The 23,925-nt window shown below is 50.8% G+C and overlaps 1 protein-coding gene across 5 annotated transcripts in view; it reads left to right on the top strand.

Moving 5' to 3' along the window:
* Positions 1-23,925, top strand: part of exd (PBX homeobox extradenticle) — a 419,516-nt gene that overhangs the window by 321,969 nt on the left and 73,622 nt on the right. The window contains exons 9-10 of one of the 5 annotated variants that reach the window (XR_012826754.1): positions 4,849-4,935; positions 10,678-21,434. The exons of 2 other annotated variants lie outside the window; for them this stretch is intronic. Coding sequence is in view for 1 of the 3 variants with exons in the window: in XM_075685872.1 (XP_075541987.1) it covers positions 10,678-10,734 (57 nt within the window). In the remaining 2 variants the exon portion in view is untranslated. Of the gene's footprint in view, positions 1-4,848; positions 4,936-10,677; positions 21,435-23,925 lie in introns of those variants that run through there. 2 more of the 5 variants (XR_012826753.1, XM_075685872.1) reach the window with 2 other exon arrangements.

Here is a 23,925-nt window from a genome sequence, read left to right as displayed (position 1 = left end):
GAGTAGCACGCTCCGGAATCCTATTCATTGTTGTTCAGCTATATTGCGTGCGAAGAGCGCGTTTGTGTAGAACAGGTGTTGTACGTCAACTGCTAATTTTCTGTCACGCAGTTTCAAGCGCGTAACGAAGTCTCGGCACTTTCGAGTATTCGGGTCGCTGGATCTATAGAGCGATGTTGGCGTAGCAACATTGACCGTTAGTGATGATGTAAGACATCTTTAAACAGTATTTATCGGTTAGTCTAAAACAAAAAGAACAGTCGATGGCAACTGTGGGCTACTATGCACAGTTATAAAATACGCGACATTATTATAGCAGCCATCGAAAAGCTAACCGTGGATGGAGCAAGTTGTGTTCTCTTCTTCCTCAAGCCACCTGTGCACTGCTGGCTCAAGTTCACGTGACGGACAGGTCAGTGAGAAAAGAGGGAAGAAAGGCACGCCGCATTAGAAATCGGAGGCTGAAAGGGGCTTATTCTTGCCCAACAATGAGCTTGCGATGACAAACTAGGTTAAAGTAGCCAAGAGGTAGTTCAGACAAATCCATATTTGGACAAACCCTTGTACCATCATTCATTCCCATTGCTTGATTCGAGCATCGCTGTGCTGTTGAGGGAGCGCAGATGCTAGCGCCAGATTTCCCCCTTTGTTATTATCTCGAGGCCAGGACCTCTTTCCTGGTTGACCGTCCTGCGGTATGCCGTAGCTGGTTCTTTATCGGAGAGTTTTAGCTTGTCCGTATACGGTAGTTACCGTTCACCGAATGCTTGGATTACTGAGGAGTTAAATGTGAGCAGCCTTTTTGGTGGCGCCTTCTTGTGGCGTACTGTTCACCCTGAAAGAATACAGATCTGTTATTCCGGCAATTGGCGAGATTCTGCTTATACGTTGGTTTAAAGTATCGGCAGCGATGCTGTCAACGTGCAGTACCTTTTGTTTTCAATTGATATCGACAAGAAGATCCGTGTGACACACACGCACAAACGTTTGGCGCGTTGTTACTGCCATCCACGTTTATCGTAGGCCGGTATTTCCCTAAAGAGTAATACTTGTACGGACAGGCTAAAACTCTCTATTGACGCGTTCGTCGCATAGTGCGGAACGCAGTCGTAGCATGGATTCTCTGTGACCGGCACATCGGGGGCCGCAAAGTGCGGAAGAGCGTGTGAATGTGTCCTCCCCTCGTGTTTTGTAACATATGTACGAGTGTGACGAAGAGGCTTCTATGCATATTTTCTTTGTTTTCCGTTACCGGAACTTCCACCGAAGAAATCGTAATTTTGTCCGCCTTGTGTGAAAGCAGCATAATGCAGATGTATTACTTAAACAAGGTATCAAATAAAGCAGCGACTTCAGTTTAGCGGCACCCTGCTACGCACTGAGCGTTGTCTTGACGCCGATACTCTGCCACCGTGAACTGTGCAGCGTAGCTGTTTCTGCTTCTATGTCTGTTAAGCTTTATAGCAGCTACTCGATAGCCTATGCTGGCTGGTATACATTGCCCGTCCGGTACGCCATTAACGGTCGTAAAGACTGCACTCGGTGATAGACCTAGAAATTTGGACACGAAAGTTTTTTTTTTTCCCCTTTATACTTAGCTTTTACTGGTTTCAGTTTTGCCTGAAGGTTTCGACATACCGAAATGGGCAGTGTAGGAATTAGTGCACCACTTTTCGGTCTCTCCTGTACATTACTAGTGGCCTCGAGCAGATTGGTTCGATAGCAGATACCTGTGCGCCATACAGTTGCGGTCGCGACCGAGTGTTCATATATACGGGTTGATTCAATTAGACATGAGGAAAACGCCGGCGTTCTCTGTCCCGCTCGTCGTGGTATGTCGAACATCTTGCAGCAGTTCCGTGCAGTCGCAGTTGCCGCAAGAATTCCTGGACGCAGGTCTACCACTGAACCAGATTTTTCGTATTCGTGTGTGCGCGCGTCTTTGGAGCGTGTGTGTGTGTGTGTGTGTGTGTTTTACGCGTACGCGCCTGTATAAACGAAGGGTTTTCTGAAAGGTGATGTCACTTTGGCGAGGGTGATTAGCTAGTCATAGCAGAAACTGGAGTGTCGCAAAATTAACTGAATAGAGAGAGAGAGAGAGGGTGGGTGGGTGGTGCGGTGAACTTTGTGTGGTGAACCGATGTGATTTTGTGTACGCACTAGTTGCGTCAATGCTGTCAATCCCCGTTGCCTACCTTCGTCACCATCGCTGGCGCTATACCCACTGCAACGGTGCCACAGTTTGGAGAGATCGGAGCGAAGGCGCATAAAGACCTTCACGAACAAGCCTTTCATAAAGGCCACTTCTTTCACAAGCCTGCAATTGGGGAAAGAAAAAAGAAACGAAAGAGAAACGTGGAGACGATCCGAAGCTTTCCCGAGCAAGTATGCAAGCCCGTGCTGCAAACGTACCGCAGCGAGAACACGACGGACGTAAAACGGGACAAAGATGGAAGGCGTCGATGCGTGGCCGCCGCTAATGCGAACATCGTCGTCGGCGAAGCGCACTGTGGGCAGAAGAGAATGCGCGCGTCGCTACGGCGCCACGCGTGCATCCGGCGGGAACGAATAACTGGCAACGTTAAGAATGCACCTCGTAGCCGGGTGGTTGCACCGGTTTGGTGGAAGTGGGGAGTGCAGTAATTGCCACGGCGCGTTGCTCCGCCCGTCGCGTGTGATGGACATGTGTCCGCCGGCACCGCCTTGACTGCTCGAGAGAGGGAAGGCGACACGCGGGGGCGCGCGTGCACCTGTTCCAAGTTTATTATTATTATAATTTTTTTTTTCGAGCGGAAAGTAAAGCGCCCTGTTTGTTGGCGGCTGAGGATACCCCGTGTTTCTCTAACCACGACAGAAAGGCGCAGTTCCAGCTCTACCAGGCTCCTGCGCATCTTTGCGTTCGTTTTCTTTCTGTGCCGTTTATTTTTCCACCCTCCTCTCCTTCCCTTCGTTCTGTCAAAGGCGGCGGTCTCGCCTGGTCTCTCTTCGAAGAGCTGCAGGGACGATCAGGAGCGCCCTGTTGCGGCAAAGCTCTCCCAGCTTAGCGGCGCTCTCCTCTGCAACGCCGCCGTTGCCGCAACTCCGCAAAAGCCGGCCAGCAGCGTCCCGAAAGCGGATTAGCCGCATGTGCCGCCTCCTCCTCTTCCTTGGCCGCGACATCTTCTGCTCTTATTGCTGCCTCCCGCGAAAACAAGAGCTCCCCCTGTTTTTCTTCTTCGCTTTAGTTCCTGTTTTCGAGCGTGGAGACAACAGGGGGAGAGAAAGAGTGAGGCAATAACAGCGGCTCCGGTGGTTCGCTCTTGTAGTAGGCGCAGCAGCGCGGAGGGATTACGGGAGGCGACCGACTCCGGCGTTAATCCTCGGTTACGGGTTTTTCTCGGAGGCCGCCTTCCATTAACGGCCGAGCACGCACGCACACACGCACGCTGCCCCCCTCCCCCCTACTTCCCCCCGCTCACTAGCCTCACCACACTGCAACGCCGAGCTTCTCTCTTCGTTCACTACTTCAGCGCGTGAATTATTTTCTTTTCCTCTGGGAAGCCGCTGCTAACAAGCTTTCCTTTGTTGCGCGCCGCCGCAGCCGCCTCAGCCTTGTGCACTTCGGTGTGCTTGCTCTTGCACGCACCATCGTGCTTGCGTCGTTGCCACGCGGCGCGTGCGTCGCATCCGAGTTTACAGAAGGCGAAGATTTACGTCTCTATCGCGCCCCCCTTTTATCCCCATCCCCTCCTTCCCGCTCGCGTCGTTTAGAGGCCTGGCTCAGGTGTCTCTCTCGGAGCCCGGCCGCTTGCTCGGGCTCCCGTTGTGTCGTTCAACTTTCCCGTTCGAGCGACTTTCGAGGCAGCGAGGCAGGTAAACTTTCGTAAGACCTCGCCCCGCCCAAGATTGCTTCTTTTTCGTTCCGTGTCAGGTGAAACGCTTGCTTAACGGCGCTGCTGAGATTAACCGAACATGCGTTATGTCCTGCCTTTCTTGTCCAAGTGCTCGTTGTACATCCGTTTGCCTCCTCGGTATGAAATGCGTAACTTAATGTCAGAGCAGATGATTGTGTTGTTCGACTTTTGTCAACAGTGCTAGCAGCCTATTTATCCCCGCCATGTCTGGCTAGCTCGCGCGCTTGTGTCTAGTTGCTTACCTCGTCGCACGCTGAAAGCTCACGTATCGCCCGCATTCATCATTAAGCATATTATTAATTGCCCGTCGAATAAAAAAAAACGTTATTTTAGCATCTCGATGCGTCGGTGATCATGCGTCCCCACTGAGGTGCCTGCACAGCCGTCGCAAGCGAAAAGTTTCGGTCCACACTTTATGTCCGATATGCGAACGTCAGGTATAAATACGGCTAGCTTTTAGACAGCCAACTTTCCCGGTGCTGCCTGGGGGAGCGTTCCAACCCAAATGGCTATCTTAAGTGCCGCATTGACTACCTAGAATGCACCTAGTGAAACGGTAATCGCTGCATCACCTGTGTCGAATCCCGTAGCGCTTGATATTTGCACTATATACATGATGGAAACGCAGCCGATTAAACTCGCCGAGGCTTATTTTCGGGCACTGCGGCCTCAAAATGTTCGCCCCTGATGGCGTATTGGAGTGGGCGTTCGCGAAGGAGCCGCTCCTGTCTCCAGGGCCCACGTCTGATAGGCAGCGTCTCGCGAGAGCAAGTCTGGAGGGTCATGGGGCGGGCAAAGCGCCTTGCGGGACACCCGTGTTGTGGCCCCCTTTTGTGCCGTGTCGTGTCTCTGTCGCTCTCGTGAGAGGCGTCGAAAGAAGACTAACCGTGGGCTTCCACGCTTTGTTGTCTGTCCTCCCCACCCAAACCCCAACACACCCCTCCTCCTCCGCTAGCTCTGCAATTTGGAGACGTGGGCCTGAGGCAGCGGCGGCGGCGATCGTTGATGATGGCTCGCGGGATGAAGCTCGCCTCTGCTCTTTGTAAGCTCTCTCTCCCAAAACCACTCCTTGTGAGAACGCCCGTGAACGCTTGTGAAAGCCCTGTATCGCGGGAGCGGTAGTTGCCAAACTGAGCTGTGCATTTATGTCCGTGCCTTGCCTCCCGTGTGAATGCAGTCGCTGTGTGTAGCGTGCCTAGAGTAACTGGAGAAGTGCACCCTGCTGTTTTGATTAACTCAGAGACGTTTGCATTTAACCATTGGAGAAGCGCGTAAAAGTTTCCCCGCAGTCAGCACACGATGCCGCGAAGAGATTTATGGCACCTGACGTGTAGACTCGGCAGCTGACACGTTCCCCCGTGGCGTCTGACCTCCCCGCACGTGGGCCAGCCCCGGTCCTCGCATCAGTCGCCGTGGATCTCGCTAGCGCTGACTGCGGAGCTCTGAAAGCTTTTTCCGCTCGCGACATCCATTACAGGTCCCTCACAATGCCCGCCAAAGCTAGGAACGCGTGCGCCTCGACCTTCGTCAGTGCCCTCAGCATGGTCTCTGGTACTTCTCGGAAATCACTGCACGCCCTGCTGTCTTCCTTTTCGCCTGTTGTGTGTTGAGTGTGTGCATAACTTTGCTGCCAATGCTAGTCACCCTGTCTTAACCGTGTCAGATAGGCTGAGTGCATGCTTTATTAACTGCGCAGAAAGATATGAGGAACTTGCTGTGGCCTTGCGGCGCCAAATTCTTGCTGCCAGTGTTACGTGGTTGCCGCTTCTCTTGTGCTTCCCGTTGTTCGTTTGCCCAGCTCTCGCACACCGGTCTGCCCAAATTGCTTTTTCGTTGCTCCTTTTTTTTATCTTGACGATTTCATGCCTCTGTTCTCACGAGCCTACTATTACCTAAAGCTTTGACATTGCAAGTGCTTATCTTTAACGTCAGGGACAATTGCATGCCGTGAAATAGTCTCTTTGCAAGTTTCAGAAGTAGTGGCCAATTTCACAAAACTCTTGATTTTTTTTTTGTTATTCTAATGAAACTATTCGCGATTGATTGAAACAGATATATTGTCTTGCCCGAGCAGTGCACTTGTTTCCTGTTTTCTTGAGTTTACTGATGCTGCGTCAGAGCTGTGACATTATCGTGCTGCTACGCATCATTTTCCGTTTGAGTGCATTGGTGATGTATTTCTGCACACCGTTACTGCACTGCCCCTTGCCGCCCCATCCAGGTGTATGTGAACCTGCAGGACGGTGACGCTCGCGCGTACTTCGCGTCTGGTAGGGCGGCAATAGTGAAATGGTAACGCTGTGCAGAAAAGCAATCTGGCAGGAGTACGAATTCTGTTTCCGTGTTATGTGTGGCCTAACCATAAGTAGCCGACGCAGCCCTCTCCGGCTGCTGCGGTTACCTGTAGCCGTGAACGTTGCCAGCTACGGTGTGTACCTGGCAGCGCTCACACGTTTTGTGGGCAAATTTGTGTTGCACATGAGCGGCAGCTGGCTGTTGCAGGTAGCCGCAGCTGCAGGCACACCTGTGGCTACCTGTTGCAGTCGGCATTGACGTTTTTTTCTTTTGCTGAAATTGCATTGTAGCTCTTCGCATACCTTACCTGTAGGAGCAGCATGCAGTTGGGCGCACTGTTTTGTTTTGGTGTTTGTCTTCAAGCCATTCGTTTCCTTGTCTCTCATTATTTTTTTCTGTTTCCTTCAAGCGCGTCCGCTGTTCTACGAATGTTCAGAGTTCTTAACAACGCAGGCCTTAGCCCTTACCATCTTAGTTACCCCACCGACCAACTTCCAAGTTAAACAGCACACCGTTTCTCTACGTTCGCTTCTCGTGGGCTAAATAACTACCGCATACGATGGAGCCTGGATGGAGAGTCAATGCTTCCCGCAGTTAATTTTTTTCGGCGTAGAAATAACAGTTCTTTCAACCGCAGTGGAGCGTTTTCCCTCTTAACGTGGCGCCCTTTTAAACGTGGCCGCAGTTCGTCGTTCGCTGGGCTCTCTGCTGCTCCTTGCGCTGCCAGTGTTTCTCGAATCCTTTATCGTTGTGTACAGCGTTGGTTCATTAGCCCCTTTTTTTATGTCGCAATAGCTTTTCGGACGGGGAGAACTCTTCGAAAGATTTTTTTTTCATTTAACCACCATACTTTTTCCCCATTCCTATTGTCTTTCGGAGCTTCCACTTATACTCGCCATCTTTAAGCGACTCTCAATAGAAAGTCTGTTCTTCTGTCCTTTTACTTCATTTACGGCCATTCAGCGCTACCTTTTCTCGTACTCGTTACATAACGACGGAGCTGTTGCAATATTTAAGTTCCGTTACTGGCTTTGTCGCTTTGATGGTGCGATTCACCACAGTTGGCGTGTTCAGAAGCTTTATTAAAGGCACTGCATAACTATTTTTATTTTCGCGTTCATGGCTTTGGTCGCGTTTGTGACTGTGATATGAAAGTTTCCGCTGTAGTAGGTAATGTAAAACCTCTCACAGACAGCGCACAGCGTCGTTGGCAGCAGGTTACGCGTTTAGTTTTCAGCAGCCACGTGATGTCTGTACTCGGTAGCAGGTTAAGCCGAATCTGGCTTTTTCACCTTTTTTTTTTCATTTTTATAGCATCTTCACCATTCATCACACAGCCTGCCTATGCGATGCCCGATAGGAATCGCATAGTCGTCGGGCGCAGACCCGGTGGTTCTGGTTATGTCGCGGAATGAAGGGCCACCCAACGTAGCCGTCTCTTTGCTGTGACTTATTCGACTTGCGCAGAAGTGGCGGTTCGTCCTACGCCGTTCCCTGCCCTTCCTTGCACGAGCGTTCCCGCATAGGGGTTCTCAGTGTCCGGCCGCCGCACTAGTGTTGCGCTCATAGTCTGCAACCTCCTGTGTTCGCTATAGCTTTGGAATGCCTCTCTAGCACGTCGTAGACGAAGTGGTTCTTCTCTCCCCAGTTTGCCTATTTTCGCCCTCCTTATAATCTCGAGGGGCATGCCGAGTTGGTCTGTTCTCCACATGTGCGCTAAGTGTCACTTTTCGCTCGGTGTTGATCAGTGTTGCTAGACTAGGTTCAGTTGTTGAACTCTCCGTAGGTGCCGTGTATCGCGGGTGCCCCCGTGCCGTGGTTTGTCGCCAGATGGCGTAAGCGCCGCAGGTATAGCTCTACGCGGGCGCAACGCTGCGTTGGCGTAGGCGATCGGGTCCTCCGACTTCGCAACTTACGAACGCAACACTGCGTTTTTTAGTGTTTCTATAGTCTCGCGTTTGGCAGATTGATTGGAAAACTTTACTCAGCTGTGAAAATGCTGCTGCGCTCCCCCGGAGTGCGCTGTTGGGAGTCCTTAGTCCAGGGCCCCAGCATCCCTGGCGATCCGCTGCGCTCCACTAATCAGCTGCTGCTTATTAGTCCTAATTAATTAAATGGCTCATGAGGCGTAACATCCGGCGTAGGCGGCGCTGGAGTGACCACGCAATGGTCCAAAACGTCAACGGAAAGTTTGACGGCAGCCCGTCTGGCCGGGAAAACGCGTTTTGAAGAAGCGCCAAAAGATACGCCGACCACGATAACCGAAAATTTAATGACGTTTCAGTACCCCATAAGACCTACAACAAAAACACAGCGTATTTAAGTACGTTTCAGTACGCGACACAAGCAGCGAGTATACACCGACGCGGCACTTCCGACGCTGTACACTCGCTGCTTACGTCACGTACTGAAGCGTACTTGAATACGCTGTGTCTGTGTTATGGATTTTATTGTGAACAAGGCTCCCGTATGGGGTACTGAAGCGTCATTAAATTTTCGGTTATCGTGGTCAGTGTATCTTTTCGCGCTTCTTCAAAAGTCAAGGGAGTCCAAGTGAGCCAATTGAGGCAGTTGATGTCAATTAAAGCAAAGTTAATTAAGACAGTTAATTATGCGAATGTAATTAATACATTTAATATATATATTTAAGGCACTCGGACGCACGACCGTTGGTGTTGATTAAGGCGAAGTTAAGGTAGAGCTAATTAAGGCGCAGGTGTAATTACGATAGAGTTCATTACGGCACTCCGAACCACGACCATTAGGAGAAGGCACCACCACTACATGTTGTTTTAATTAAGGTATAGTTAGTTAATATAGATTTCATTAAGGCACTCGAACCCACGATCGTTGGTAGGACTCGAACCCTTGACCTTCGGTGTTAAGGCGAAATTAATATAGCGTTAATTAAGGCACCCTAACCCACGATCGTTGGTAGCAGTCGAACACACTACCTTTGGTGTCAATTAAGAGGAAGCTAATTAATATGCAGTTGATCAGGGCACTCGAACCCACGATCGTTGGTAGGAGTCGAGCCCACGACCTTTGGTGGTGGCAGTGCTTTCGCATTCATCTACGTAGGGATAACTAAGTGCCCCTCGAATTTTAATTATTTAGTTATGTAATTAAACAATTAGTTTATTAGTACTAATATTTGCTATACTCAGGAGTTGTAGCTATCAGCAGGTCAAACTGTTCGTTCTTTAGTTAGTACTAATAGGTGCTGCTCATCAGCAGTTGTAGAGGTCAGCAAGCCGATCGTTGCACATTTAAAATAGTAGGACTAACTCCAAGGCACCTTCTCTCGATAGATACACTCTGAGCACTTCACTTCGGGAGGAAAAAAAGATTAAGCTAGCACTATTTTCTTTCGTCAGAGCACCACATTCACAAGTACTTACCCACGTGAGCTTTGCTCGCTTGTGAGCAGACTTGCACATTCAAGGCAGATTCTCGCTGCAGAAACCGAGCTTAAGTATGCATTCGCGTCACCAAATAAAATTGGGTGATGCGAGCCATAATCTCGTCAAAATGCGCACAGCATTGAAAACGAGCAAGGGTGTCGCAAAAAGCACCGAGACAGCAGCAAAACACGCATGTATACACAGTGCCAAAATAAGTAAACAGCGTCCGCGCCGTGCTGATCGAGCGAAGTGCGACAGCAGCGCCACGAGATGCGAGGATCGGTGGTGGGTCCACACAGTCACAGGAGTTCGAAAACTGAACCTAGTCTAGTAACGTCGGTGTTGATTGCTCTGTGGTTGTCTCGTGTTCCCGTGTGCGAGCATGCAAGTGTTGCATTTTCGAACCGCTCAGTGCCTCAGAGATCCATGCGTCGTGACTGTCTTGAGAGCGGCTGTAGAGGTGCATTCCTATACGAGACCTGTTGACCTGTTGTACAGTCGGGCAGCGATTGGTTGATTTGTACGGAAGTGCGCTTGGTATCAATCCATGAAAGGATTCACCAGAAAGAATGAGTAGGGTTCATCCCCCACCCCCCTTTGTGTCTTTCTTTTTCGTTATTTTATTTTTCGTTCGTAATTGTGAGGTAGTAGAAGCTTATAGAAGTACAACGTTTTCTTTTACTTCCTCTTTTATTTTCAATAAAGCTTCGACTGGGGCTAGTTGGACTAGTTCATTTTCAACTTTCCGGTGGGTAGGTCAATTGAACACGTTCGCTTTTACCGTTGATGAGCCTCCTTCTGTGTTCTGTTCTTATCGCGCCCAGGCGCCCTGTGCATACGCGTCTGCAGGATTTTGTTTGTATGTGCCGATGTTGCGGGTAACGTTCTCATCGTTGCAGTCGCGAGATAAGTGCAGTCTTTCTGCCTGTAGTCGTGCAGCACTGACCTGTACATGTGTGTGTGTGGTCGCGTGATTGCCGCCAGCGCGCTGGAGACAGCGTGTGCGAGAGAGAGGCGCAGCGCTGTGAGCGAGACCCCTTTTCTCCTGTCTCTTTTTTTGTTCCCCCCTTTTTTCTCTACCGCAGGGCAGCGCCAGTGTCGCGTCGTCGTCGCCTGCCGACCTAACCGCCGGCTTTTTGTAAAGACAGAAAGACACGTTACGCGGGAGTCGCCCCCCTCCCCCTCCCATCCCCACCTTGCCTCCGTTTCCTTCTTGCCCCTTTCTTTTTTTTCCCTCGCCTCTGCGTCGGCCCAGGAAAAGAATGCAAAAGAAAGGGGGAAGCGAAGGAAACCACCAAATGCAAATACGGACACCAGTGTGCACGCGTGCGTGTGTTTGTTCTCTGCGTGTCTCTGTGTGCGTGCGTGCTCGCGCAACTCTGCCAAGTTTCGGCGAAACGAAGACAGAGTGGGGAGAAGACGACGGGACATCGTCGCATCGGCGCTCCCTGCAAACGGAAGGCAAAAGCGAGGAGGCGCGCTGGCTGGGAACGTGGCGCTGTTCCCTTCTGTGAAGAAAATGGCGGAGCGTGCGCGGCCCGCGTCGACCTGCCTGCAAGTTCTGCGCGCCGGACCGACGCGAGACCACCGTGCCCGAGGAGGAGGAGGTCCCCACCCACATCATCCCCGTGCGACGCGACGACCACCACCGCCGCTGCTGACCCTGCGTGCTGCCGCAGCTCGAACCCCGAGTGGGGAAGTAAAGAAGAAAATCCGCTTCTGCGTCTTTCGCGTTCCTCTTCACCGCCATCCAAGAAAACGAGGGGGAGAGAGAAATCCCGACGACTGCACCGACCACAGTCGGACGGAAACGACGCGTGTCGCCTCTCCCAGCACGCGCCACCAACCGCGTGCTCAGGTGTGTGACTGCTGCATGACACGGTGTTGCGACCGCGGCTCCACTGCCTGCGGTTCTGTACCTGCCCGCCGGCAGGCCTTCCATCCCATCCGAAGCTGGACTTGCAAATACTGTGCTTATGTTACTTTTTTCCCCGAAGAGCGAGCCCCGTCATCGTTGTGCACGTCACTACCTGTCGTGTCGGTTACGACGTTATTGAACTGTTCGTCGTAGTGACTGAAACCAGAGCTACAGGAGCTGGGACCGCTTTACGACTTGGCCGCATAGGGCTGCGTTTGTCCGTGAGCCTCCCTGTACACCGTTATCATCGTTGCCGGGTACTGATCGTGTTGCCTTGTGACGTCATACTTGCGCCAAGTGCGCAGCCCCTGTCCCATTTCGGCGGCAGTTGTTGTCTGTGTCAAGGGGAGGCGCTTTTCATCCTAGCTCCTCGATTTCGCCCGAGCGAGTGAAGCTGGTTGCTGCTCCCGCAGGTTACTGTTATCTTGAGAAAGCTAGAGAAAGTACCTTTTCTTTGTCCTTTAAAGCAGAGGTGGTTTCTGCTTACGCTTCTTGCTGATTAGCAGCCAAATTCAACAATGAAGATTACGTTGCCACTAGCACGGACATAAATCACCTTCATAGTTCAGCTTCGCACTGCGGAATTCATGATTACGGGATGAGTTCACGTGCTTTTATTCTGAAATCAGATAGTACTTTCCCCCCGTTGTACCCGTTGCAGGCGTCCCGACTGAAACAACTCTTATTAAAACAAAAAAGAGCACATCGTGACGCGTCTACTGCTGTCAGATTTTGTTACCTGAACATTTGTCCGCTATTGCTTTAGAAAATTAACATGGTAAAACTGATCGAACTCCTTCCAAAATTAAAACAAACGTGTGTGCTTGTTCTGGTATCCTCGGTTTGGTACTCCTGCGAACCTGATTATTCGCCCTAAACTAGATAATGTTGTTGCAATAGCGACAAGTTCAACCACTGCTGCTCGTGTAGTGGACTCGCAGCAAAAATTTTACTTCAACGTAGAGTGTAACGCCTGCAATTTCTGCTGGAATTGGTCAGCTTCTGGTGGAGAATACTCCCGCGGTCACAGATAAGCTGTCGCCGAACTGGGACGCCTCAAAAGTAAATGGGGGCAACGTAACCTACGCGAGGCTCAAGCCAGGATGCGGTGAACAACGCATGGGCACTCACGGACACACGTGTTCTTTGCCTTTCCTTTTTTTTTTTCCTAATGCTTCTGAATTGCTTGTTTGTGTTTGTCACTTGGGAACGAATGTTGCGACTGCTGCGAAGCCCATCACCACTACGTCTCGGACGACTGTCTCAATGTGTAAGATAAGAAGATGAGAGAATCTCCCGATTTCCATCCCTCTAACCCTTCGCCAACCCGGCCCGTCGCCATAGTTATGTGGACATGGCTTCCTTCACTCGCCGGCGTTTATTACCGGCCTCGTTGGTGCTTGCTGGGCCGACAGTTTCATGGATTTGTGTGGTGCCGACAGTGTTCACGGTACCCATCTGAGTTAACGGTGCGCAAACTTCTCGGGCCTGAAGAAGGAACTGCGTTTATTAGTCCCCTGTTCTAATGTCGCAACTCTAGCGCGCTACGCCGCATATTCTATTAAACGGGTTTAGGTGCTATGGAGGGGGCTTCCGAAATTCTTGGCAGGTTGGCGTTAGTTCCGCTAAATGTTCCTCAGAATTCCACAATAAATAAAAACAAAAGTAAAGAACTGAGATATCGGAGTCTCTAGAACTTGGCATTTATTGTTTTGCGGCGTCTACCATAATTGAATCAAAATTGCAAGCGCTTCAATGCGTGCGTAGCTATTCCTCGATTCTACCCGAGAGGTTTGTCGCTCCTTTTTTGCGTTGACCTCTGTTGATCGCGCGTGTCATGGAGTGTCGACACGATTTTGTTAGCATTTTAGGTATGATCTGTTTCGTAGTCCTTACTTTCCTCCACTTCCACTGGCTGTTGCCCCTTCAGAGAAGCGCTGCAGCTGCGGCAGATTTAGTGCGAACGCGAAACTGCGCCGCCGACGTCGGCCACCGACTAACCTTGCGTGCGGGTGTTATAGAACCCCAGGTGGTCCAAATTTTCGGAGTCCTCCACTACGGCGTGCCTCATAATCAGAAAGTGGTTTTGGCACGTAAAACCCCAAATATTATTATTATTATTAACCTTGCGGGCGGCCGTAGCGCGTCGCCATGGTGCCGGCTGATTTGCGGGAAAAGCTAGAGCTAATGACGCTTCTCCGTTTCGGCGTTCGGACTTTTATTGCGGACGCGTGGATCGTTTTTATTTTATTTTTTTTGCTTTCAATAACGAAGGATTAAAATTGGTGGGAAAGCTGCTACTTTACCCGTAAGTGTCTGTCTCTCTCTCTCTCTCTCTCTGCCCTCTCGCATTCGACAGTTCGCCCCTTGGTGGCCTCGGCAAGTGCAAGGCCAGCAGTGGCACTTTTAAGAATTGTTCGCCGCGATGCCCGATTGGCACTTATTTTTTTCTTTAAAGTTAAGGCTGTCTGATCTGCTCTTACCTTAATGTGGCTGTCGCATGTTAGGTTTTCCCCCGTCCTGGTCCTGCAGATTTCGTCAGCTAAAGCTTCGAATACAGAATTCGCTGAAGGCTTGTAGCGATTTGTCCATAATTTCAACCAAAGTCGGCATATGTGACGTAGCGACGTAAGTAGCGACAGCGGCACAGCTGTCCCCAGGTCGCGTGTTCGATTCCCATCTGCAGCGGACGCATTTCATTTAAATCAGACTGGAGCAACGCCCATGTAATTTCGAGTGCTTTTTCAGAATAGATCGGGCGAAATGAGAAAACACCCGTGTGCTTAGATTTAGGCGCACGTTAAAGAACCCCAGGTGCTCGAAATTTCCGGAGTCCTCCACTACGGCGTGCCTCATAATCAGAAAGTGGTTTTGGCACGTAAAACTCCACAATTTAATTTTTTTTTTTTATGGAATAGATCGGGAGCTGTCAGCTACTGAGTCCCGCGTAGTCCAGATCAGAAGAATAAGAGTTAGAAAAGGTGACTCTATGTCAATTTTAGGAAGACGGATAGGGCTCAGTGGTTCACTACGGAAGCTTCACATGCGAAGCTTCGTAGTACACGCAGGGACCACAAGGTGCATTAGTTAAGCCCTTCGATTTATGGACGACAGCTGAGTGAGTGAAAGCATATTAGCGGGGAGACGTGTTCTGTAGCTGAGGCGATAATGTGAAAATCTTCGCAAAATTTCAGTAATTCCAGGTGGCAATCTCTCCGACTTCGAGGACTACGGTGTTCTGAACCTATATGCCATTAACGATCTGTTGTGCTGTGTGCTTTAACAAAATTATTTTGATTCAGCCTGCGCTCTAAGGGAAATTTAGGAAACGTGTAGCGCGGCCAAAATCGAGCCTTCGTTTTGGCGCGAAGCAGGATGAAAAAAAGGTGGACAGCTAGACCAGTGTGCATGGGTTACGGCACATCCGTAATACCAGCGCCCCAGTTGAGTGAGGCATCAGCAGCGCTGATTATGATCGGGCTCATTATCTCACGGCAGCGCCCCCCCCCCTTTCCCTCCAACTGGAAGGCTCGCCGCCGCGCAAGTTTTCTGATTAATTCCAACGAACTCGGCGCTTGTTTTTCTCCCCAGTAGTGCGCGCCGGAACTCCTTCCCCTGAGCTTCTCTTACGCCAGCGGACGGGAGAGGAGCTTCTCTCGTGCTCGACCCAGTTACCGTCTCCTCTTTCCTCAAGAATCTTTCTCCGGCACAGTCCCACGCACATTCTCCGGCGGTGTGTTGCTCGTGTTTCCCAGGCGGCCTGCTTGTTCCTCGGCTCGCCCGGCGCGCAGAGAGCCTCGGGTTCTCTTCTTTCTCATTTTTTCGGACCTCGGCGCTTTCGGGCCGTGGGACGCCGCTGGTGGGAAGAAAAGTTTTCGGGAGGTGGCAGCCGTGATCGTTGCCTCTCTTCTGGCTGTGTTCGCTCCGGGCAGTCGTGCGGAGGCGGGGGAGTGCGGGCTAGTAACAAGCAGCGACATAGGCACGTTCTCTCCGGGGCTCCCGTAGCAGACGCGAAGAGAAAGTAAAATGAAGGCTATCTCATTTTCTTGGGTGTCTCAGATGTGCTGCTTGGGCAACGGTGAGAAAACTAGTCCTCGTGCTGAGATAGTGGAGGGGGGGGGGGGGGGGGGAAGCGATAGAAAGTGGGCTTTTTCGACCGCGCATTGGACAAGGCGGTTTCGTCCCCTCCTCGGCTGGGCCAATGAGCGATTCGAGACACGCCCACTTTCTTGCGGCATTCTCTCCCCTTCTCCTTCTCTTATGTATGGGTGAGCGTCTTTCGATGCTCCCGGCTCCGTTTCATAGTGCGCTCGCACTCCGCCGTGCCCCGCGAACGGTGGGCGAGAGGCGACCGGTTGCGGCGCATGCGCACTCGCGCGTGCGCCGTGAGCCCGCTCCGGGCCGAGTCTCGACCGGGGCCCTGGCGGGCTCGGACGCCGACGGAACCCAGGTTCGTCTCCGCGACCGGGAGCCTCGCTTCTTCCCCCTGTATGGCACTACGCTCCGGGAAAGCCTTTTTTTGCGAATTGATTAACGCACCATCCTTTTCCTTCTTTTTTTCTTTTTCTTGTGAAACCTGTTGTGCACTTTCCGTTTTCTCGCTTAACATCTCCCGATAGGCAACGGCGATGGGGGGGGAGGTGAATCCTGATAGTCTGCGTGCGGCAGCATCTTGATCCCCCAATAAGATCAGAATAAAGCCGAGCCTTTATTATGACCATGTAGAATCAATAAAGTGATGTAGAATCGCTCTGGTGTTCTGCTTTGAACACTGTGGGCATCCGCTCAATGTTATCCGCCCAAGGTTCGTGTTAGCTGTTGATGTTGGGTTATTTTGTGACGGTCATTGCGTGTCGGGCACCAAGTTAGCAGCAAGTTGTTTCTTATACCCTTGACGTTCCGCCTTATTCGGACTGTTTGTAACCAGGCTTCTAAACCCGTAGTACCTAGCCTTAGTTTTGATGGGGCGTTAAGCACGGTCAAGTAAATTAAGTCAAGCGCTCATGTCCTCCGCCGATCTGCGGAGGCTGTAAACGGTTCGCACATAAATGGTTGTCTACGCAAAGGAATCCGGCGAAATTTCCTATCGGCGTTTTAAGACAGCTATCAAAGCACCTCGTCGGCGCTCGTGCCTGAGGTATGAATTCATGTTTTTCTTCTTGCTTCTTTTTTCCTGCTGCTGCGGATAATCTTTGCAGATTCTCGCTCGCTTTTTTTTTTTTGCCGGATTAGTTCTATTGGGAGCGCATACGTACACGGCCCGAGGCGTATTGCTGCCATCGATTTCAAGTGCGCCGCGCGGAATGAGAAAGTTTAGTGCTGCTGTCGATACTGTCCCGCGGATAAATAACAAAAGGAGAGCGCCTAGCTTGGCCTGTCATACTTCTTTGACGTCCCCTTGCAAGCTAATTCGATTTACCGTTCATCGCTTTGTGTGTCTGGCGCTTTCTTTGCTCACAACTCTGCGAGTCACTTTCCTCGTCGCGTTTCTTCGTTCCTTTCTTTTTTTTTTTTTTCTTATCGTGACCGTATTGCGGTTCATTCTCATACGGCGCATGCAACCCCGCGTGTGATTTCTAGGCAAACACTGAAAATTTCAACGCCGCCCTGGCCGGTATCTCTCTCTCTCTCTTTTTTTTTTTAACAGTATTCTAAAGTTAGCTTGGCAGACAATTTTCCTCAGTATTTCCTTCGCTTTTGTTCAATCCCAGACTCAATTTTAGGCATAACAAATGTGATCGAGACCACACAAAGTAATATAAGGTAACCTGAGCATGGCGGCCACTTGGTGATTGTCGTTTTAGTTCTGTCATTGCTGCCATTTGCAAGGCATATCGTAAGCGCCCTTCACGTTCCTTCGCTAGCGCAGGACGTTTCGTCGCCGCACCCACTACGGTAGCTCGGCGACTAATGGCGTTGTGCTGCTGAGCACGAGGTCGCGGGTTCGATCGCGCGGGCCGCGGCAACCGCATTGCGATGGTGGCGGAATGCAAGAACGCTCGTGTGCTTTGCACTGGGTGCACATTCCAGAAGCCTAGCTGGTCAACATTAATCCGGTTTCAGTTTATTGTTACCAAACACTCCTTCTAGATATGCACAAGACAATTTTTGTGGGGGCAGGAGCGCACGCTGTACTAGCCACACAGCATTCTCAGGAATGGCGAAGGGTGGCCTACTTTAGAAGAAAAAAAACAAAACGCTACATTACGTGCTCGCCAAGATAGGCAGTGAGATTGTGCGGCAGTTTATAGTGAAAGCGCGCTTTTTTTCTCCCCCATAAGTTTTCATAACCTCGTTCACGAACCAACAGGTTGCTTTTCCTTAGCGAAAAATTTTGTTCGAGGTTTCACTTGCTGCTGAACACGGGAACGAGTTGCTTAATTTGCTGTAAACACAAAGGGCGCTCCAAACACAGTAACCTGACAAGACCATGTTTTCGCAATTCTGTGAGTAAGCGGCAGTTATATGCTAAATTGCGCTAGTGTGCCCTAAATAATGGTAATGTTACCTACAGAAGGCTAACTTGAGGCCTGAAGGGGTGCGAGGCCTAAAGATTGCATCAATCGTAGCAAAATTTGGAGCATGCCAACAATATGTAACTCTGGTACCGGGTGTGGTGTTCGAGCGTAGTTTCCTGGCTCTGAAGTGACTTGTAGACTGCCAGTCGAAAATTTTACTAGCATTGATTTCACTTCACACGCACTTGAACAATGACCGAAACATCTAAGCCCGTACGGCTCTTCCCGTTATATGCTGTAAAGAGCAGCGTTGCTACCCATAAGAATGTGAAACTGCGCCCTTTTACTCAAAGCTATGTTGGAGTATGCTCCACTATGGTGCATGCGGACCTCGTTGTTTTGCGTGAAAAAACATCGCGTACAGAAATAGCGGCATGAGTTTGCGTCTCGAAGGTGCTGTTTAATGACATTTTAGGCAGTGAATTCACCAAAGATCAGGTCAGTGGCCGTTTTCCATTTCTGTAACTGCTGTCCCCCGTGGCGTTCTCGATTCGATATGCGCCATCTTCCTCGCGACTACTCGAACTAAGGAACGTTCAAGAAAATGTTGTTTCTCCAACCGAAGCAGCAAGGTGTAAGGAAATTTCAAGCGAGCGTTGTAAACGTCGCAAAGGGGTCAGCTGTCCGAATTTGTTCCTCAATAGCGAAACCGTCAAGTGGCGAAACAGCGTTGCTCTTGTAAAAGACATATTCATGCGTACGGCCTTTCGCGCATTTTTTTTTTTATTTGTACATCCTCGCCAGGTGTCTCGCGTCTTCGGCAGCGCTAAATTGCCGTCATATCTGTTCTAGAAGCTAAAAAAAAATTGACCCGAGGTTTACGCGTGTCAGCCTCCGGCTTCGCGCCGACCGCTTCATTTCGTCCAGTGTTTGCGCGACCTGCGCCGGGTGTCGCAAGAGCAAACGAAAAGTCTGCCGCAGCTGCACTTATTTGAGCATTGCGCCCTTTCCCGCTATGGCATCACCTTACCTCCTCCCGATGTTCCCGCCTTCTGTTTTGTGTTCACTGTCATTGGAAGCACGCAACACTAACCCTAAGTTACATGCAATCGCGTGTGATTGCGGATGTTTCTCGGAAAACACGAGCAAGCGGGTAAGCGCGCACGAGGCTAGAGCGACTTTTTTTAACTGACGACGCCATTGTTCAGCGTAAAGTATACCGTCATTCGAGCCCGACCGAGGTCGGCTGACGCGTCATTCAAACTGTAAAGTTGACAGAAAGCAAACGATATTTTGCGTCTTCTTGAACTGCTGGGACGCGAATAAACTTTTTGCTTGCTTCAGTTTGCATGCTTGGCAGAAATACAGGGCCGATAAGTGGGTTTCGCAAAATGTGATCCAGCCTTACGCATAATCTGTATTCGAATATGGCAACGCGGTTGGATAGATGTTATGTTTTCGTCAGTCGGTCTCATCTACAGCGTAATAATGGCGTCGTGCTTTAATGGGGAGTTTTCGGGTGTGTCTGACATGCGGATGGTAGTCTTCTTCTTGATTTAGATTTCGATTATCTTTAGTTTAATCAAACCTGGCTGCACTTATTAGTTGGCGGCCCGAGCTTGTGAACCCGGCCTCGGTGCCAGCCTCACCCGCTGCTCTCCTTTGCGAAGCGAACAGCATGTAGTGCTAATTTTCCGCGAGGAGTCCTGTGTGTACGTACCTCCTGTGTACCTCGCGTGCCCGGCGAACTGGGCGCGCAGAAGGCATACACTCACTGCCGAGGGGACAGCGTGTGGGTGCAGGGAGTGGATTCGGGTCTGTTTTGCGCGTGCGTGACACAAATGTAAATACACTCCTCTAAATAACAGGGTAGCATGTGCTGGGCAGGCGCGCTATGTTTGGTGCGCCAATGATGTCGATTGCCATGTGGACGGTGTGCTGTTGACGACGACGTAGGTGTGTGCATGTGTTGCGCGCGGGTGTCGTTGTTCCAGGCACTGCGTTTCCCGTACAGGAGGCGGCCATCCGACCACTGCTTCGCGTGGTCGTGCCACCTGAGTGTATCGTGTGTGTGCGTGTGTGTGTGCGCGTCTGTTTTTTCTTTTTCCGTGTGTTCAGGGTTCAAACGCACTCGTGTTTCTTTTTTTCTTTCCTTCTTTTTTTTTTCTTTGATTCGTCCCTTCTATCCTATCTCTCATCTTCTGTGCGTGTACAGTGTTCATGCGGCTGGGCACGTTACGTGCGCGAATTCACGCAACTCGAAACACACGTGTAAATACGTATCTCGGCGCCATCTGACATGGCCTCCTCGCCGTTTGTTTGTTGTGCTCCAAGTGGCTGACTGACTTGTGTATGTGTGCAGATGTGAACGCTGTTCTGCAAGATCTTTTTTTTTTTTTTTTAATGCGTGCGTGGTGCAGAGTTATTTCCTCGAGGACTTTTATTTTCTGTCTTATCACCATACTCTGGCCCGAGGTGTAGTGTGTTCTTGAGGAGAAGACAGCGACGGCAATATAAGCTAAGTGACACAGACTCTGCGGACGGTCGTCTGCGTCTTTCTAATGCAGACGATGGGAGTGTGTGCGCTTTGCAGGTGTGTGTGTGTGTGTGTGTGGGCGTGTGTGCGTTTGCGTGCGTGCGTGTTTGCGTGTGTGTCGCGACCGCGAGAGGACGATGTTACAAGAACGCGCGCCGGTGCAAGCACCGGGCACCAGAGCAGACAGTATAGCGTTCTCCTTTTTTTTTTTTTTCTTCTTTTAGGCGAAGTGTACGAGCAGCTATTACGGGAGGTTGCTGTGACGAGAGCGTCTGAGTGCGCGCGTCTGGTTCTGTTGGCGTGTCGAGAGAGCGGTCATTTTTTTTCGGCGCTGTGGCGAATGGACTCCCCTTGTCTAGCTTATCGCGGGCGGACGGCGCGGACTTCGCTGCCTCTGTCCATTCTTAGCTGGACGCGGCGCCGTGTTGGGGGCGGCGGGTCCGCGCGCTCGCTGCACGTGCCAGGCAACCCTGTGCTCGAGCTAGTGGACGCTCCGCCCGATTCCGGCCGCTTGCCTCCGAACACGTGTAACGCCCGTGAGGTGCTGTGCGAGGCTTCGAAACCTGCGCCGTTCGCCAAGTTGTAGCCTACAGCGGAGTGTGTGTAATAATAAATACTACGCGGGGCGGGTCGCCATGCGCGCTCTCATTGTGCGTTTTTATCTCCCGCCCTATCCCCACCTACCCTTCCTCTTCAACCCTCGCATCCCTCTTTCCCTGGTTGGCCCGACCCGATTTACAGAAACAAATATCGCTTGTGTATATATGTGGACGATTGCGTTACTGGGATTCGAAGATGAATAAAAGGTTTCAAGTGAAAAGCATCGCGCCTCTTGCCTCCTTCCCTCGCAACACTGTCGCGCTCTCTGACTCGCCGATGAGAGCGGCGGCCCTCGCTCTGCACCACTGTCCGGAGATGTCGTCTGGTGAGAAAAAAAAAACGAGTTGGCAGACACTTACTTAGCCGTGGACGCTATCGCGAGTATGTTTTCTTTCCCCTCCGTCATTGGCTCGTGGCTATGGTGTTGGGCTGCTGAGCACGAGGTCGCGGGATCGTATCCCGGCCATGGCGGCCGCATTTCGATGGGGGCGAAATGCGAAAACACCCGTGTGCTTAGAGTTAGGTGCACGTTAAAGAACCCCAGGTGGTCAAAATTTCCGGAGTCCTCCACTACGGCGTGCCTCATAATCAGAAAGTGGTTTTGGCACGTAAAACCCCAAATATTATTATTATTATCATTGGCTCACCGAAGCCGCGTTCCCACTATAGACGGCATCGTCCACTCGTAAGAAAACGGACCTTAAAAATTTTTCCCTAAGGTGTGTGTTAGAGTTACACGTCTTGCATCGCAAATGCCAATACCGTCCTGGTACCTGAAACGAGCAGAAAAATAAAACCTACATCGTGATGTCTTTCGAACCTGTGCTACAAAAGTTTGGTGCACGCTTAAGCCTCGCCTTTAACAGTGGAACGCGATAGCATTCAAAGAACCCCGACTGCTTTCCAACTTTCCCGGCAACTGCAGCTTATGTAACCGTAATGTTTACCGGGAAATGCTGGCGGTGAACGCTATGCACGAAGGCGTCATTTCTGGTAGAAACGGCCTCTTGCGTGGGCGGATCTCCGGTTATTGTTTCGCACTTTTAATATTTCTGTCTGAGAAGATCAAACGTAAAAGCTATGTGCTGTCGCTGTTTCTTTTCATGACATTTGCGTGCTATCATTTTCAAAATTTCGAGAAAAAGGAAGGAAGAAGTGGAAGGAAAGGCAGGGAGGTTAACCAGTTTAGCTTAACCGGTTTGCTACCCTACGCATGGGAGCGGGATGGGGGGATGAAAGATGGGGAGAGAGAGAGTGCACATAACACAGCACACACATCGTCAGTTACAGTCCGTCACTCTTGAGCGGTACCTGACATTCACAGCTGCTTGTCCAAGCCAGTCTCTCAAAAACTGAAGTCTTCCCTTCGTCGCCTTCAGCTGCGATGTCTTCTGCGGCGATTAGTGAAAATAGTTGCAACCGACAAAGGTATATTATCAAGGTTTCGAGGAAAATATTTGTAAATAATATATGACAAGGTATGAGCAACTTTAGTAATAAAATAGTGGTTGGGTATGCGTGGTTCGGAATGATTTCTCGCGAAAGGACGCGGAAAGCGGATGCCGTATTTTCTGCGACACGGAGCCCTTAACGCTATCGCGTGAATATCGAGTTTGAGGCGCTAGCGCTTCTCAGCACCAGGCATTGTTTTGCGCGCCGCAAGCACGTCGTGCAGCACGGTAGGTACCGAATATTTGGGGGATAACAGGACTCGTTCTTCCGGCCACAGGCGGGTTAGCATGCATCTCACGTGATCACTTTTTTTAGTCGCGAGGTGTACATTGGGGGGGGTATCAAACCGCGCCGGTTCGCATGGTACTCGTCTTTCTCCCTCAGCCTGCTCCTGAAGCGTGGTATTCGTTGTATCCCGGGTTTCGTCACCAAACAAATCTGCGAAAGGCTGTTACCAGACACGGGCCCCGACGTTTGACCGCTGCGGAAACATGGAAGCGATTGGGTTAGCGTGCGTCCGTGGCCGGTGCTCGTGCTCGGGACACATTCCTTCCATTTATTAGAGCTTTATAAATAGCGTACCCGAGTGGCTTTGCGTACGCGTAAACGCAAACTCCGTTGTAGATAGACCCCTCGGGTTTCTTTTGTTCACCCACCGCACTGCGTCCACCTACTTTGGATGCCCATTTCTCAAACGCTTTTATTTTTAACAGTGTTGTTAGGCCAGGCCATCCGTGCAAACGCTGTTTCAACGCGATAGCCTTCAAAGCCCCGTGTTGCCGAAAGTACGGCGTCCAGCGTCGGACGTCGTTCGTCAAAAAGATTTTCGAATGACCCGTACCCAGGCCCTCCCTGTGGTGCAAAGAAGCTACTGAACTAATTGAATTTCTCAAGCTAAAATACGCAGAAAAATCGTAAAGTACGACTTACACACAACCTAGAGACATGATAGCGTCAGATTGTAATTTAACTATACGAGGAAATAATTCTCTTACGCGAAAATTCAGAGACCCATTTTCCAGCGTTTCTACCATACATACACCGGCTAATGCGTCGGCCATTTGCGCGCGCCGGCGCCTACCTCGAGGGCCATGGAGCAGCGCGCCTGGTTCCTTGCAGTACCTCCAGATGGCGCTCGCCTCCGCCGCATCGCGGCCCCCGCAAGGGGCCGCGTTTCTGTCGGAAAGCCCGCCTTCGTGCAAAGCGCTCGCGACCAGCATTTCCCGGTAAACATTATGGTTACATACGCTCCAGTTGCAGGGAAGCATGAGAAGCAGTCGGGAATCTTTGAATGCTATTGCGTTCCACTCTTAAAGGCGAAGCTTAAGCGTCCTCCCATCTTTTTTGCAACCTCCTTCTCTTGCACTCT

The sequence above is a fragment of the Dermacentor variabilis genome, chromosome 1 (genome assembly GCF_050947875.1).
Source record: "Dermacentor variabilis isolate Ectoservices chromosome 1, ASM5094787v1, whole genome shotgun sequence".
NCBI classification, from domain to species: Eukaryota; Metazoa; Arthropoda; class Arachnida; order Ixodida; family Ixodidae; genus Dermacentor; species Dermacentor variabilis.
Note: the sequence above shows the minus strand (reverse complement) of the source record. Positions and strands in the feature narration are given on the sequence as shown.